This window comes from Lissotriton vulgaris, chromosome 3_1 (genome assembly GCF_964263255.1).
Source record: "Lissotriton vulgaris chromosome 3_1, aLisVul1.2, whole genome shotgun sequence".
NCBI lineage: Eukaryota > Metazoa > Chordata > Amphibia > Caudata > Salamandridae > Lissotriton > Lissotriton vulgaris.
This window is the reverse complement of record NC_141689.1, coordinates 1449460133-1449477575: the sequence shown is the minus strand read 5'-3', so window position 1 is coordinate 1449477575 and position 17443 is coordinate 1449460133. Positions and strand designations below refer to the sequence as shown.

General features: G+C 44.9%; 1 protein-coding gene across 2 annotated transcripts in view; it reads right to left on the bottom strand.

The window, feature by feature from the left end:
- UBXN8 (UBX domain protein 8) overlaps nucleotides 1-17443 on the bottom strand; it is a 311380-nt gene that overhangs the window by 258776 nt on the left and 35161 nt on the right. For both annotated transcript variants that reach the window (XM_086961933.1, XM_086961932.1), the window contains exon 2: nucleotides 9422-9553. In XM_086961933.1, the coding sequence (XP_086818059.1) occupies nucleotides 9422-9553 (132 nt within the window). The remainder of the gene's footprint in view (nucleotides 1-9421; nucleotides 9554-17443) is intronic.

Sequence of the window (17443 nt, the reverse complement as noted above, 5' to 3'; positions counted from 1 at the left end):
CTTGTCTCAGTTGAGTGGGGATTACAATCCTCTGGTCTCGCAACAGTATGCCATCAGTGGTGACCGACAGCTCGCCACTCACATGCCGGAAGGCCTGCATTTCACGTTGGATCGAGGAGTCGGCATTATCGTCCTGAGTGTCGTGTCTCCATCGATTGTTGCGGACTCTGTGAAGGACTTTCTGCAGGATGACGTCCTGTGCTGTACTCTCTCGAATGGTCTCCATAGGGATAGCTGGAGGTAGAGCTTGGTCCGTTACAAAATGAATGTACTCTTCTGCGATGGATGACTTGGAAGCCGACGATGGAAGTGGGTGCCGGGACATGTAGTCCGCTGGATTTTCAGACTTCCCCGGTTTGTGGATTATGGTGAAAGTATATTCCTGTAACCGTAGGCCCCACCTTTCAATCCTCGGGGGCATCTTGGGTTTCCATAAATGGTGATGAGAGCTTGATGGTCTGCAATTAAAGTGAAATGTTTGCCATAAATGAAAACATGAAAATGTTCACATGCCCATACTACGGCTAGGCTCTCCTTTTCGGGCTGGGAGTAGGCCTGTTCCGGTCAGTCAGACTACGACTCGCGTAGGCAATCATGCGGCGTTGATCTGAATCATTCTCATATTGTGCCAGGATCGCTCCAAGCCCCACGGGGCTGACATGCACAGTTATCTCAGTCTTTCGCTTTGGGTTGAAGTATGACAAGTGATCCGCTGATTCCACCGCTTTCTTGATTTCCTTGAATGACTGCTCACATTGGGGAGTCCATTCAAATGGTTGACCCTGTTTGGTTAGCATGCGGAAGGGGATGACTGATCGTTGCGTAGTCCCTAATATAACGAGCACAATAGCTGGCCATTCCAAGGAACGACCCGAGTTCGCTGACATCTTGGGGACTCTTGGTGTTGTTTAAAGTCCCAATTTTGTCGGGGTCAGGCTTCATGCCAGCTCCAGAAAAGATGTGCCCAAAGAACTTTAGTGTGGCCTGGTGAAACTCGCACTTCTCTTTGTTCAGGGTCAGGTTTGCCGCCACAGACCCGATTGAGCGCGATATCGTGTTCTCGGACATCAGAGCCATAGACAAGGATGTCATCACTGTAGTTAAGGGTGTTAGGAATATTTTGAATGACTTGCCGAATTGTTTCCTGAAATATTTCGGCCGCTGAGGAAACTCCGAAACTCAGTCTTTTATATCTAAACAACCCCAGATGGGTTGCAAAGGTGGTGATGTATCTTGACCCCACATCCAGTTCCAATTGATGGTAACCTTTATTCAAATCCAACTTGGAAAACACGGTGGCCCCATTAAGCGCTGCGATCATGTCGCTCAAATGTGGTCCCGGGGATCGCTCTCTTTCGATTGCAGTGTTTGGCAGGCGCATGTCCACACAGAGTCTGACTTTGTTGGCCCTGCCCTTCTTTGGGACAATAACTACTGGTGATACCCATGGGGTCGGGCCATCAGTGCGCTCGATGATATCCGCAGCTAACAAATCCTGGAGTTCTTCCTCAACAGCAGTCTGTAGATGAAATGGAACCCTTCGAGGGTGTTGGGCGACGGGCCTGACATGTTCATTAATATGCAATCGCACCTGACAGTCTTTCAATTTGCCCAATCCCTGAAACAATCCGGGAAACTGGCGAGTCACATCTTGGTTGTCGCTGACCTTGAAAAGAATTTCTACCAGGTGAAGCCGTTCAGCGGTTGGTAAGCTCAAAAGACAGTCTGCTTCAGGGCCCTTGATGACATGGATGACCGCTGATATAGTTGTGTTGTCGTGTGTAAGGGTCGTCGAGAACTTCCCCAGGCAGGGAAGTGGCTTCTTGGCCATCCACGTGAAAACCCTCACAGGTGCGAATGTCAGAGGAGGTCGTGGGCTCATTCTTTCGTATTCAGTGACTGGAATGTAGTTTAAGGATGCACCAGAGTCTAGTACAAACTTTGTGTCGTGATTTCCAACTTTGATATCCAGCCGAGGGTATCTCTTAAGCTGGTCCGGATCTGCTGCCAAGTTCAGATATTCAATGGTGTATGCTGAGTCTCGGGGCGACGGTCTGGATTCTCTGGAAGGTGACCTCCGCTCCCACCTGGACCGACGTGACTCTCTGCTACAATGTGACGATCCAGAGGACTGTTCCGTCTGATCTTGGACAGCTCACGCGTGGTGTCTTCGAGTGTCGGACCGAGACATTCTTGGGGCTCTGCTTCGTGTGTCAGACCGTGTTGTCCCTGTGGTACCACTTCGTTTCTCTTTATTGTAGTCCCCACACATCACTTCGAAGTGGTTAGTTCGACCACACTTCCGACATCTCTGGCCCATGGCAGGGCAGCTCTCCACATGAGGGTAATCATACCCACATCGGTAACATTTTCTCACTCTTTCCGATCTTTTCTCCTTCTTCCATGGTCCTCGTCGTTGATATCTTGATTGTTCTTGACGGGAAGACGTGTGCGACCTCCATTGTTTGTCTCTTGAGCTTCTTCGACTGTTGCTTTTGGCATGCACACGTCGCACCTGTTCATGACTCCCTTTGTGTTCCGTTTCAATATCGGCTGCGTACTTCTCCGCCTGATCATAAACTCGTGTCATTTCCTCTATTTCATCCAGTCCATGTACTTTTCTCAGCAGGCGCCTCCTGAGTTGATCCAAATAACATCCGTCTATTATTTGTGATTTGATGGCGTCATCTGTAGAGAAATTATCAAAATCACAGTGCTTGGCTAGTCTCCGCATACGCATCATGAAGGCACTCATGGGCTCATCCTTCCCTTGCCGAGCGGAGTGGAATGTGTGGCGCTCGTAATCTACATTTCGTTTGTGAAGAAACTTTTTATTCATAACATCACGTGCTTTAACGTAAGTATCCACGTCAGTAGCAGGAAGGTCTTTGAGTATTTTAACTATCTCTCGCCCCGCCAGGTTGCGCAGAGCAATCAACTTCTTTTTGTCTTCTACAATGTCCGAACCTTCAGTGTAATCTTCAAACTCTTCCAGCCATTCTTGCCATTTGGGACCCATGCTCCCTCCAGTTGTCACCTTGAGAGGTGCGGGTGCCCGCAGGAGCGACCCACTTGGTGGAGGCTGAGCGTTATCTTCGTCGGACATTTTGCAGCAATCTCACTTGGTTTCGCCAATGCTTGTTTCCTTGCCAATGCTTGTTTTGTTTCTGTCGCCGATGCTTGTTTATTTGCCAGTGCTTGTTTTATTTCTGTCGCCAATGCTTGTTTGTTTGCCAATGCTTGTTTTATTTCAGTCGCCAATGCTTGTTTATTTGCCAGTGCTTGTTTTATTTCTGTCGCCAATGCTTGTTTGTTTGCCAAGGCTTGTTTTATTTCAGTCGCCAGTGCTTGTTTATTTGACCAATGTTTGTTTCTTTCCCAGTGCCTGACTTCAAAATGGCCGCCTTTGCTCTACACAGGGTTGTCCTTCCCAGACGCCTGACTTCAAGATGGCCGCCGTCACTGCAGGCACACACGAGGCTGGCTCTCCAGGCTCATTCACTCAAGGCCACTCAGGACTCACCGGCGGTCGACTTCTGGGGCAGTCCAAGCCAGGATTCACTCTTCCTCGGCCACCATGGACATCAGGTGAGGTTGGGGTGGGCTCCCAACTCACTTTTGTAGCTCCCGCTCTCTCTCGCGCCGATGACCTGCTAAATCTCACGCATTAGGCGTGAGGTTTTCCGATGTCCGACGGCGCCCGGGCTCAGATTGCAGCGCTCTCAGCAGCGCTTGCTGGCGGCACGTCGTGGACGCCGTCCACGACTCTGGGACACTTCTCCTTCCTTTCTGGGCACCCTACAGGGTCGGAATGGGCTCCCGATCCCTGCACACGGGCCACTCACCCCAGGGCGCACGCTTCCAGCGCGAGGCGCGCTTCACCGCGCTGGACTGCTTGACTCTCGAGCGGTTCAGCGCTCGTTTCTTCGGCCCCTCTGCTCCCTCACAGACTCTGGGGGGGGGGCACTCTTAACAGCTGCTGGCCTCGTCTTTCAGGCGGCAGCGTGGTTCCATTCAGCAGCGTTTTCGAGGCTGCTCGGGACAGGGCGTTCTGGTGATGCTCTGCACACAGTGGGGCTGCTCTATCCCACCCTCGTCGCCAGTTGTAGCATCCAGCTACAATAAACACAGACACTTACTGCTGTCTAACTGGATCTTTATTTAACACTTCTTACTCCAACCCTGTCCCTACTCTAACTGCCCCTTTCCTGTGTCCGCTCCTCCTCTTCCTCTGGCCCCCTAGCTCCGCCCACTCCCAACTACTAGTGTGCTGACTTCACAACACCATGAAAATGTTAGGAGTTGAAAAAGTGATCCGATCCCTTGGGGCGGAGTTCGCACGATGTGCATTTTCTTATTAAATAAAGCACCCAAAAGACAAATACATATGCCTTGCAAGGGGCAATGAGCGCCCCCGGTAGCGTGAACAAAACATGAACTACACCACGCTTGGGGTAGAGTTTGCGCGATGAAATATATATATTTTTTATTTTTACAAATAAAGCACATAAATCGCGCTAAATATCAACGCTCCCTGTCCCATTAGAAGAGGAGTTGAAAAAGCGCTCCAATACCTTGGGGCGAGGTTCGTGCAATTTTAATTTTTTTGTCTAAATCATGCCCGTAAATGACAAATAAATGAATGCTGGAAAGCCTTGCGGGGGAATAAGCGGCCGGGGTAGCACGAACAAACAAATAAGCACATAAACTAGACCAAATGAAGGTAAAGCCTTTCTGAGGGATTAAGGCCCGTGGGAGCCAACATTCCGAATGGCTAGCCTAAACAAGTCTTACGAAAACATTAGTGCACTGACAAAAACAAACATAAGAAAAAACTGAAGCAGCGCACGTTGTAACTGCACGTAGAGAAACTCATTAAAGAAAAGAGTGCTCACAGACTTAAAAACATGTACAGTGTAACAACCGAAGTAAAGGGGCCAGTCGCCATGGGAGGTTACAACTGAAGACAAGGCGGTACTAAGGAGGGACTAACATGCTTACTAAGGAATCAGAAGCCAGCATTTACGAAAGACAATGACACAAGCCAATGACAAATATGGGCGGAGAGTGGACGCCGCTTCTCCTCCATACTCCAGGACAAGTCGTCTCGCAGACAGCGCATGTATGTATGTATTGCGACTTATATAGCTCGTATCACCCGAAGGCATCAAGGCGCTTGCCTTGGGAACCCGTCCTGGCTTTTCCCTGTGAGATAACCCCTACTGGGCATCCCCAAGGTGAAAGCCAGGCATCCCGCAGCAGGTGGGCCGCCGTAGTGGAGATTAAGCAAGCTATTGCCCAGAGTTGCAGCGTGGGACCCCATGATTAGAGTAGGCACTGTGGCGAGAATTATCGAGTCCGTGGACATTTTTGGGCTCAGGACCCTGCCGCGTCGGGAATTGAACCCTGGTCCCGGGCCAGACCTCTGCATCAGGGTCTGCCGCTCTAATCAGTGAGCCACACATGCGCGTTGACTCAGGCTCTACCTAAAAAGGAGACATGATCCCTGGAAGCCCGAGTGTAGCAGCGCTACACATATGCATTAAATGATACGAAGTGATAGGCATGTATATTGTGTTATTACTATAGCCTTTTAATTCAAATTCCACAACAGATGACTTATAACCCAGCTTTTTCTTCAGCTGCTAATGGAGCCAATAAAAATAATCTAAACTCAAGCCTGTATACTCAATCCTTGGAAATCAAAAATCCATGGTGCCCTCGGAGTTCACAGATCTCATGGGTGCAGGCTCAACCAAAAAGGTTTAGGCAGCTAAAGGTTTGCTCGTTCCACACTAGCCCTCCAAAATATTGTCTGCGCGCCTTGAAGTGTAAGGGCAACCTCCAACTCTACACAGATGCTTAAATGTATGTTGGAATAAGGAATTTAGGTTTTGGTTAACAAAGTGATTGCAGGAAAGCAAACCATAAGACAAGAACAAAAGCTGAAGGCTTTTAAGGGATCACCAAGAAATCATAATGTACATTAACACACTTAAGTTAAACACATCAATGCAGCTTTAGCCCAGCACTCCAAACAGCAGCAGAACATTCAGGAGGTTTATTAATTGACTTTCAACGCACTGCCAAAATTGGCCCTGAATGACTATGTACATTATGGAAGTTGACAGAGAAGACACTCTATTCATTGCCTCACAGACAACTATGGAACAGGCTTGGCTAACTAATAAGCGGTGATCAGTGATGGAGGACTGGCTTGTGCTTGACGATCTCTGTTCATGCAGAGATATGTATGTAAAAGCCACCCTGAGCAAAACTCAGCATAAACAGACTAGTGCCCACCACACATCACTTATTATTAGGCCGAGCCTCTTCTACATACAGATGTCACCCTGAACAAAGCTCTACATCAAGAGGCCAGTTCCCCACCAGGCACATCGACTATTAGTAAGTCTAGCTTCTTTTACATACCACTTTTGCCCTAAAGAAAAGTGAGCATGAAGAGGCCAGCCCCCCAGACACATGCCAGCCCCCCACCAGACACATTACCTAATAGTAGGCCGAGCCTCTTCTACATACAGATGTCACCCTGAACAAAGCTCTACATCAAGAGGCCAGTTCCCCACCAGGCACATCGACTATTAGTAAGTCTAGCTTCTTTTACATACCACTTTTGCCCTAAAGAAAAGTGAGCATGAAGAGGCCAGCCCCCCAGACACATGCCAGCCCCCCACCAGACACATTACCTAATAGTAGGCCGAGCCTCTTCTACACACAGCTGTCACCCTGAACAAAGCTCTGTACCAAGAGGCCAGCCCCCCACCAGACACATTGCCTAATAGTAGGCCGAGCCTCTTCTACACACAGCTGTCACCCTGAACAAAGCTCTGTACCAAGAGGCCAGCCCCCCACCAGACACATTGCCTAATAGTAGGCCGAGCCTCTTCTACACACAGCTGTCACCCTGAACAAAGCTCTGTACCAAGAGGCCAGCCCCCCACCAGACACATTGCCTAATAGTAGGCCGAGCCTCTTCTACACACAGCTGTCACCCTGAACAAAGCTCTGTACCAAGAGGCCAGCCCCCCACCAGACACATTACCTAATAGTAGGCCGAGCCTCTTCTACACACAGCTGTCACCCTGAACAAAGCTCTGTACCAAGAGGCCAGCCCCCCACCAGACACATTACCTAATAGTAGGCCGAGCCTCTTCTACACACAGCTGTCACCCTGAACAAAGCTCTGTACCAAGAGGCCAGCCCCCCACCAGACACATTACCTAATAGTGGGCCGAGCCTCTTCTACACACAGCTGTCACCCTGAACAAAGCTCTGTACCAAGAGGCCAGCCCCCCACCAGACACATTAGCTAATAGTAGGCCGAGCCTCTTCTACACACAGCTGTCACCCTGAACAAAGCTCTGTACCAAGAGGCCAGCCCCCCACCAGACACATTGCCTAATAGTAGGCCGAGCCTCTTCTACACACAGCTGTCACCCTGAACAAAGCTCTGTACCAAGAGGCCAGCCCCCCACCAGACACATTACCTAATAGTAGGCCGAGCCTCTTCTACACACAGCTGTCACCCTGAACAAAGCTCTGTACCAAGAGGCCAGCCCCCCACCAGACACATTACCTAATAGTAGGCCGAGCCTCTTCTACACACAGCTGTCACCCTGAACAAAGCTCTGTACCAAGAGGCCAGCCCCCCACCAGACACATTACCTAATAGTTGGCCGAGCCTCGTACACATGCAGGTTTCGCCCTAAAGTGAGTTATTGATATAGAGGCGCCAGCCTCCCATCACACATATCACCTTTTAGTAGTATGGTGGTAAGCCTCTTATACATACAGTTTTTGCCATGAGCAAAGTTCAACCAGAAGAGTTCGGAATACATCTATTATTATATGTCGAGCATCTTAAAGATACAGCTTTCGTCCTGAACAAGGATCAACAAAAGAGTGCACACCCCAAAACATACACCACCGATTAGTAGGCCAAGCCTCTTCTACATACAGCTTTTGCCATGAAGAAAGGTCAGCAAGAAAAGGCCATTCCTTCGCCAGACACATTACCTGTTAGTATACCAAGCTCTTCTACATACAGCTTTCCACATGAAGCGATCTATTGAGATATAGAGGCCAGTCCACCATCGCATACATCACCTGTTAGTATGCCAAGCCTCATCTACATACACTTTTGCCAAGAAGAAAAGTGAGCATGAAGAGACCAGCCCCCCATCAACACATTACCTAACAGTAGGCTGAGCCTCTTCTACATACTGCTTTTGCCATGAAGAAAGGTCAGTATGAAGAGGCCATTCCTATGCCAGGCACATTACCCGTTAGTATATAAAGCTCTTCTGCATACAGCATTCCACTTGGTGAGCTATTGAGATAGAGAGGCAAGTCTCCCATCACATGCATCACCTATTAGTAGGCCAAGCCTCTTTTACATACAACTTTTACCCTGAACAAAACTCAACCAAAAAAGCCAGCCCTGCATTAGACATATCACCTATTACTATATGCCAAGCAACTTCTAGATTCAGTCTTCGCTCTGAATACAGCTGAACATGAAGTCCCATCTGCTACCACACACATCACCTATTAGTAGGCCAAGCCTTTTCTACATGCAGTTGTCACCTTGAACAAAGCTCTACATCAAGAGGCCAGTCTCCCACCAGACACATCGACTATTAGTAGGACGAGCTCCTTACACTTACCACTTCTGCCATGAAGAAAAGTGAGCATGAAGAGGCCAGCCCCCCACCAGACAATTGACCTATTATTAGGCCAAGCCTCTTCTACATTCAGTTGCCACCCAGAACAAAGGTCTGCATCAAGAGGCCAGTCCACCACCAGACACATAACCTATTAGTAGGCCGAGCCTCTTCTAGATACAACTTTCTCACTAAACAAAGCTCAGCATGAAGAGTATTTCAAACACACTATAATGATAAAGGCTGTTTCCACAGGACGTTAACTGAATTGCCCTGGTATCCAGTGTAACATGCATGAAATCGCACAGTAGACTTAATCTTCAGGGGAACTGTGTTGGCGATAATATGATGAAGGTGTTAGGTGAATAAATGAAGTGTTTCCAACAACAGTAAACTGCAACACCAACCCAAAAAAAAGTTTTGTCAAAAAGGTTCTCTTGATGGTGAGGTTAGTTGAATATAAGGTACAGACGCTAGAATCTGGAATAAACGAACCTGCTTTACTCGAATCAAGAAAACAAAAAGCATGGTATCCGCTGGGAAGCCGTTATACCAAAGGAGATACTCTCCATCTCAGTCACCCCGATACCTCCATTATTTTAATGAATTTGTTGCTTATTCCTGCAGTTTTTGGTTGCTGCATCTGTACATGTGTACTATTTAATATGATTTGATTTTAATGTAGCGATTCATGTGATTAAAAACACAGAAATTATGAATTCATATTCGTTCCTTACCGTTCGAAGGGGAGATTCTGGAAGACGCCATTGAATAAGACTGAATCCACGGAGTCACATAGGAAACGAGTAAACTGAAAAGAGCAAGAGCCAAGATGAATCGCCCGGCTAGCAGAACAAAGTCTTTCACACCTGTAATGAATAAAGATTATGATTGTAGCTGCTTGTTTAGTCAAACGTGTATTATGTTTGAGATGAGCAAGTTCCTGTGTCCATCATGTGCAGATACAACTATAATTGCTAGCAAAACAAAGTATGCTGACTTAACAATGGAATTAACTAGACTAAAACATAATTAAACAATTTAGTTTGCTGGTGAGTACCAGTCAGCATCCCCCTTGGTGTTGCAACCGTGAGGTGCTTTCTCTCCTTTCCACACTTTTTTCAGTTTATGGGTGGGTCTTTGATGGTAGTTTATTCTAGAATCAGGATACACTACAGCATAGTACAGCATAGTGACAGATTGGTCATACAGGGAGTCGTGGATGAGGTTATAATACCCCCCTCGTGCTGGAATTAGAATTTTTCGTTGTATCTATTCAGGGACAGCCGTTGAGTGATTTTGAATGCGTTGAGTGGGGGGCTGGCTGTCCTTTTGTTCCCCCTTTAGCTCCTATTGTATTGACTACATTATATACCTGCCACTCTTTTCAATACTTTTTTCTAAGAACCTGAAGTCAATCATCAATCACTGCCCAACTCCACGCCACCCCATACCCCTTTTAACACAAATGTCTTGAAACCAAGCAGGCATTCTCATAGCTGGAAATGAAGAAAGATGAGCACTCTACAACTTCGTCTTGTCTTTACTCACTCACTCTTGACCCACAAATATTGTTATCCCGACACCCACGCCATAAGTGCAGAACCTTGCAATCTTTTGTTGCGGTTTATTTACAAATATCTGTAGATTAAACCTGATTCTTTATATCTAAGACAATGCTGCAACACTAGCTGCCTGGCTGTCTCAAATTCTCCAAATTGTTCACCCATCTCATCTTTTTGCCGTACTATTGAAACCCTCCTACCCATTTCCACAAAAGCACTCTTACTAAATCTTTCCATAATCAACCCTTCTTGCACCCAACTTTGACATCTTCACAGCTCAATTCATAACCCCCCAGAGCATTTCCACATCGCACATCCTTGCTAGGCTCGAACAAACCTTCTCTCAATAAACAAACCGATCCAGCGCTTAAAAGCAGAATCTGACAATTCAATCCTCAAAATGCTCCTGGATCATAATCCTGCCCTTGCTTGCGTCACCTACTCTCTATCCTTTTGCTCTCCTTTTGCTCCTCCTCCATGTGCTGCTGCTATCCCATATTCATCCACCTCTTACCGTGGAGTCTCCCAACGCTCCATTCTGGTTCCAAGCCTTTTTCGACATATCCCGACCCTGTGAGGGGATAGAGTAGTGCTCTCTGTCTTTAGCTTCCCATATGAACTCTTGATGAATAGCTCAGAATTTCTCTTTTCTCACCCTCACTTCATCCATGGCAATCCAAATGACCTATGAGCAATCAGACGCTAAGACCCTTTGCTTCCCCAAACTCTCATTTATCTCCTTAACTCCACCTCAAAATGACATTCGCACTAGATACCCTTAACTTATCAGCCTCTGCACAAACCCTACAGGTTTACTTTGATAGCCAAATGTGTCTGGACTCATACATAGCACTCACTGCCACCTGTGCCAACTTCAAACTCCTGAGCACCCATCCAATCTTGTCTTGCAGCCTAATTCCTGAAGAACATTCTTGTTCTCCCGTATATAGACATGGATATCGGCTCACTCGTTGAACTCTTGGATATATATATCTGCATCTATCTACAGCAACTGGCGACAGCATTGTGGTTATGGTTCAATCACATTTTTCAGTTACAAGGCATTTTTTTGGTTAACTTATAATTTTGGAGCCATCTGGCAAATCATCAGGAAATTTGTCACTTGCTCCAATATCTGTTAAGTTTTGGTATGCAATGTTCACTGAAGGTGAAACAATCATTTCTGTTTTTGAGGCCCCATATGCAACTGCTTCAACGCATGGGCAGTTAAACAGAGAGCCCCGCATCTTACTGTTCTGCTTTTAGTCGAAGACAATGCTTATATTCCAAAGTTCTGTAGAGGGATTAAAAAACATATAGAAGGTATGCTACTTGGTGTCCTGTTCTATTTAGGTTGGTAGCATATTGCAGTATTGAAGGTGTTTGTTTGTTGAGGTCTGGGGGGGGGGCACAGAGGTAACAATATCACATAACATAACATTGGCTTTTGGCATTTCTGACTGGCTGCGTAGACTTGGCATTGCGTCCTGTTGCTCGTGTCATCTTGTGGCTTACATCTCGGCTCTCTGCCCCGTCTTCCCCGCATCTGCGGTCGCGCTGTGTATACATTCGTGTGGCCGGTGAGATTGTCCCTTTCGCGGCCGTTGAATTGTCCACCCCCTCAGTGGCAGGAAAAGAGAAAGAGAAGGAGCAAAAGGTGGGAGGTATAGGGAGAGTTTAGTTTGGTTGTGGTCCTGGAGGGCATGCATTACTATTCTAGGCCGGATTATGTCTCCTGCAGGAGCTTCGCTTGCTACGATGTTTACGGCGGCTTGTGCAAGGACAGGTAGTTGTCCAGAGAGAGACACATTTCGCACTTTGTGTGTGTCTTCAGTGTGTGATTGCCCGTTATGGTGTCTGCCCCCCCTTAGAAAGGTGACCCAGTTGAACCAGGTTTTGAAAGAGGCCTTTCCCTTGTCTTTCCAGTTGTTCAGTACTGTCTTGACCGCTGCTGTTAATAGTAGGTCAATCAGGTCCCTGTCCTCTCTGGATTTGATTGTGTGGGTCATAAAGCCTGTGGCTAAGCTGTCTAACTCGAGCTGGAGTGGGGTGCCCGTTATGTCGTTTATAAGTTCGCCTATCTTGCGCCAGAATTTTTTAACCTTGGGGCAGTGAAAGATCAGGTGTGCTAGATCGCCTTTCTGTCTGTTGCAGTTCCAGCATGTTTTCTTTATAAAACAAGGACCCCCTCATTCCGTATGTAGTTCCTAGGACAGGGTAATTAATCAAATATTTATAACTTCCTAGGCCACTAAATCCCAACTGTCATAAGGGTCGAGATATAATTGAAGGATAACCAAGAGCCTCAATATATTTACTAAGTACAAGATTCTTACTTGAGTAAAAGTTATTTTTATTCATAAATTTATTTATTTCCCACATAGAAAAAGAGGCAATATAATTCACAGTAGATAAAATTGAAAATGTGAATAGCAGGTATTAAAATACATGTAAAGCCATGCAAACCAAATAGGTACCGTTCACAGTTAAAAAGTTATATCAATATGAGAAAATTTGCAACAACATAAAAATTCTATTACATATATAACATACAGTTGTTCATTCCTATATATCTAATACCATCATAAATTTTGAACACATAGCAATTTCAAACAGTTCATCAGTAAGTCACTACAAAAATCAAAGAAATACACTTATTCCTAATTCTATACAGTTTTTTATCGTCAGTCTCTACGCGCGTTTCGGCGGAGGTCCGCCTTCTTCAGGATCCTAATATATGAGAAAACATGAAAGTGTAACAATAAATTCCATAAATGTAAGAGACCACAACCTAAATGCAGGCTCTATGAGGAAACAAGGAGAGAGAAAGCTTTATGATGGTATTAGATATATAGGAATGAAATACTGTATGTTATATATGTAATAGAATTTTTATGTTGTTGCAAACTTTTACTCAAGTAAGAATCTTGTACTTAGTAAATATATTGAGGCAGTTCCAGCATGTGTCATTTTTTGCGGATCCCTACGGAGGCTAGGCGGGCGGGGGTCCAGTATGCTTTGTGTATCAGCCAGAATTTGGTTTGGTTTAGGGTGGTCGTTACTTTCTTTCTCGAGGTGGATGTCCAGAGGACAAACTTTTCTGCCTCACTGAGTTCCCTACTCATTAGTGAGTCAAGTGTAATGCACCGTGTATTTATAATTTCAATAGAAAATGTACTGAAATAAAAAAAACATATAGAAGCCTGTGTCAAAAAACCAAGTTGTCTGTGTTCAGGATTCATAGTTTTAGTTGGTTTTACCATCTTATCCTGGTTAGGTCCCCCTGAAAATTGCTATTTTTCATGGGTCTAGCATGGGACTACTTTTCAACCACTGGAGAGAGGGGGCAGGGATGTCACCCTGACTAAGCAAATATTCTTTACAAACATTATTGCTGTTTAGGATCCAATTTATTTTATGTTGTTATGGCCAAATGGACGAATTCTTTAAAACTAGGCACAGTTTGTGTTTTAAAAAGTAAGATATTCGACCTATTGCTATGAAATAAATTAGCAAAGCATTCAAGGCCACCTATCTACCATTGATTTAGCACTCCACCTGAAGCAGATTGTAATCTGTCATTAATATTACCTTACAAAAGTGAATAAAATGGTTATTTCAGAATAATTACTTCTATTGTATATGTTTTTTTTAATCATGTGGGTTCCCACTTCCTGAGTGTGCAAAGTGGCACCTCATTCAAAGAAAGGTGTTGTCTGCTCTCTGCATTAGAGTGCCACTATATGCCTTTTCCCAGACTGTACTACTGGGTACTCGTTTAAGGGTGAGGAAACAATACCTTGCTCATTGTGGGGCATTATCTGAAACCTGCAATCATGATGTAAAACATAGTTAAGAAACTTCCTATGTGCTCAGACTGCCAATTTATATGCAACAATAATGTTTTTGCAACAAGATCTGAAGACTCATAAGTGATTCAACAGTAACTGTATAAATAACATGAACATAATGAAACAATTAAAATTGCATCTCATGAGCAAACAAGCAAAAGGCAGCAGCTCAAAGACTGCCTCACCAATGCCCAAGACAAATGGCTGGTATGCAGTGTAAGGAGGGACGTCATGGTGTGCTTCCATACTTAGTAGTGGAATACTCATGAAAAGTGTGGGCAAAGCGAAGAACAGCTTTGTTTACATGTGCTGGCTACAGGATCTGCTGCTGGGAGAATTAAGAGCAGTCCTGGAAGGAATCCCGAAGTGCATCAGAAGGATCAGCAGTCTTCTACCAGTTTGGTGCAACTGACAGAGGAAGGCGATGGCAGAGACAGTGCAGCCTGCAGCAGCACATGTTAATGGAGTCAAAATAAAGTATGACGCTTAGTGAAGTGCTTTAGGACAATGTTGGCTCTCTCGGAATACGATTGTTTATTTGGATAGAGCACAATTTAAAGTCCTTGCCAGAAAACTGGCAGCTAAACTGGCAATTTCCAAGAATGCAGTCACATTTTAAGTATCCAGTTGGCCTGCATGAACTTTCACAGGACTATTCTCGGCTGGAAGCACATGGCCTGGGAGGCTTGTCAAAAGCGCAGCGCAGGCGTGGACAGCAACATATTCACTCCTGATGTCTTATGGAAATATTTTTATCATTAAGAGACTGAACTAATCCATCAATCAAAACATCTTTATTCGGCAGGGAGGGAGACCCCCCCACAAAAGCAGTTTAAAATACATACAAAAAAGATAAAAATGAACATCAAAAGAGACCGACATCTATCATATAGAACTTGAGTAAAAGCATGGGATGCATAGATAAATAGTCTAAAATAGTGCAAGATGTTAATTAAAGTGCATAGTGATTCTTGAATGTACGGCTGATTGAGAAACAAACTTACCCAACAACAGGTTTCATTGTCAGTTAAATATTGTAGACACCTAGAAAGGTTTTTGGCATTTATGATAGGTACTAAATACATTCTCGTAAATAATTGGTAGTAACCAAAGAAGAAAATAAAATGAATCATAATTTGCTTAGATACATTGTTACACAGGCAAACTCATGAGCTCAAGTTGTGCTGGAAACCTCACAGGAAGCTAAGGGAATATTTCAGGGCCCTTGCTCTAAATTGAAATAGAAGCGAGCGCACCCAACTCCCGGTTGTATTCATCAGGCAATGAGTTAAAACAGCACTGAAATGAGCAAGTAAGTAATCCTCAATAGAGGGTTTCTGCGATTCCTCATGCAACCTGATACCTTGCAATGTTTCAACAACAGGGCCTGTGCTTGGTTTCTGTAGGTAGTGCACCTATAACTGACTCAGAAACAGCAAACCTTACACCGATCCCTTCCAGTGAATTTATTTACGTAGGACAGTCAAGGAATAGAGAGACCTTAGTCACAGGCGCGGCAGTCAAAAAGTAGCTTTGTAGTGAGTGAGGCTGACACTTTCACATAACAGAGAGCCACAGCAGAGTGGGACAAATGCTTAAACGGGCACATAAATAATGTCATGTGAACTCCTTATGGCAAATAAAATGTGAGGTCAATGCAGGCACCAACAATAAATGCCTGCAACATCGATTTTCCTCCATTTGCAGAGGCTGTGGGTCACTAATGCCCCATACTCCTGCCCCACAAGTAGCAACAGGTACACACTGAGCTGAACATATTTGGAGTGGAGCAAGAGTGCTCCCTCCTGGTGGTGATGGTAAGCCTACCTTCGAAAATTTCATTCTCTTCTGCGCAATTTGGGATGCCCATGAACTAGAGGCGCTAAATAAAATCCCTAGATATGTAAAAGTGCTGGTGTCCACTAATGTATTTGGGCCTATCGTGATGGGTAAAGATCGATTTTGAGAAATTAGTCTTTAGATCTAATTTCTCCATAAAATCCACAAAGGAATTAACTAAAATATGTAAGGCTTTCGAGGTGCAGGCCATTAAATCGCGTCATCCGCATATAAAAGTACAGGAATGGGTTTACCGTTTACCATAGGCACATCAGTGGTGCTATTTATAAGATCCAAACTGAGGTTATTTATATATAAAATAAATAAAGGGGCAAGCACACACCCTCGACGATATCCCCAACATTAAAAACATCAGGTATTCCCACAAGTCCCAAACAACCTACACATGCTTTTGTCTCATGGTGCAAAGATATTAAAGTGCGCATCAGTATTGGGTCCATTCCCATTTCGATTACAATTTGCCATAACCTAGCCCTGTTTACACAGTCAAAGGCCGTCGACAAGTCCATAAAAGCAAGATACAGGTTAGACTGCTAACCACAGTGTATTTGCCTATAATAAGCTGTAAATGCATGCATTGTTTCACCATACCTATTACATTACAGAAACCCAGCTGACACTCATTCAATACATTATTTTAATTGGCCCATGTTTGTATCTTATTGTGCAGGACTCTTCCAAATATCTTAGCTGGGATGTCTATCAAGGAGATAGGGAAATAATCATGAGGCTCAAAGTGACTCCCCTTTTTATTAAAAATGGGCACTATGATTGAAAGGGCCCAAGATCTTGGAATTGTGTGATGTCTCATGGAATTAAAATATTTGTCAGTAAAGGTGCCCATAAAGTTGGCTCATACCTAAAATCAAATCAATGAGAACGCTGTCAGTGCCAGGGGCCTTAGCGCCCTTGCTCTCCTGAATGGCAGTTGTGATTTCCGACAAATTTTTGTAGTAAAATTTGGAGTGGGAATAGTAACACTCCCTACCATAAATTCCAACACTGTCCCCAATGTTGTTAAGTTTAGAGTGGGAATAATAGATTCACCTACCCAGCAAAGTCCAGCACATTCTCCCATGTGGTTAGGAATAGTGGATCTCCTTCCCCTGTCCTACCATTCCATAATATGGTTTGGTTTGGAGTGAAAATAGTACATCTGCCTACCGCTGCCCACAAAGTCCAACACCTTCACCAGCGTGACTAAGTTTGGAGTAGAAGAGTATATCCAACCCCCAAAGTCCAACACTTTCCCCAGAGTGGCCAAGTTTGGAATGGCAATAACAAATCCACAAGTCCAACACATTCCGCAATATAGCTAGGTTTAAACTGGGAATAGCAAATACAACCCCTAAAAGATGGTCTTCAATGTGGCTACATTTTAAATGGAAATAGTATATTGACTGCACACCCCAAGTCCAACACTTCCCCAATGTGTCTTAGTTTGGAGTGAGAATACTAAATCCACCCCTTTACCACCCAAAGC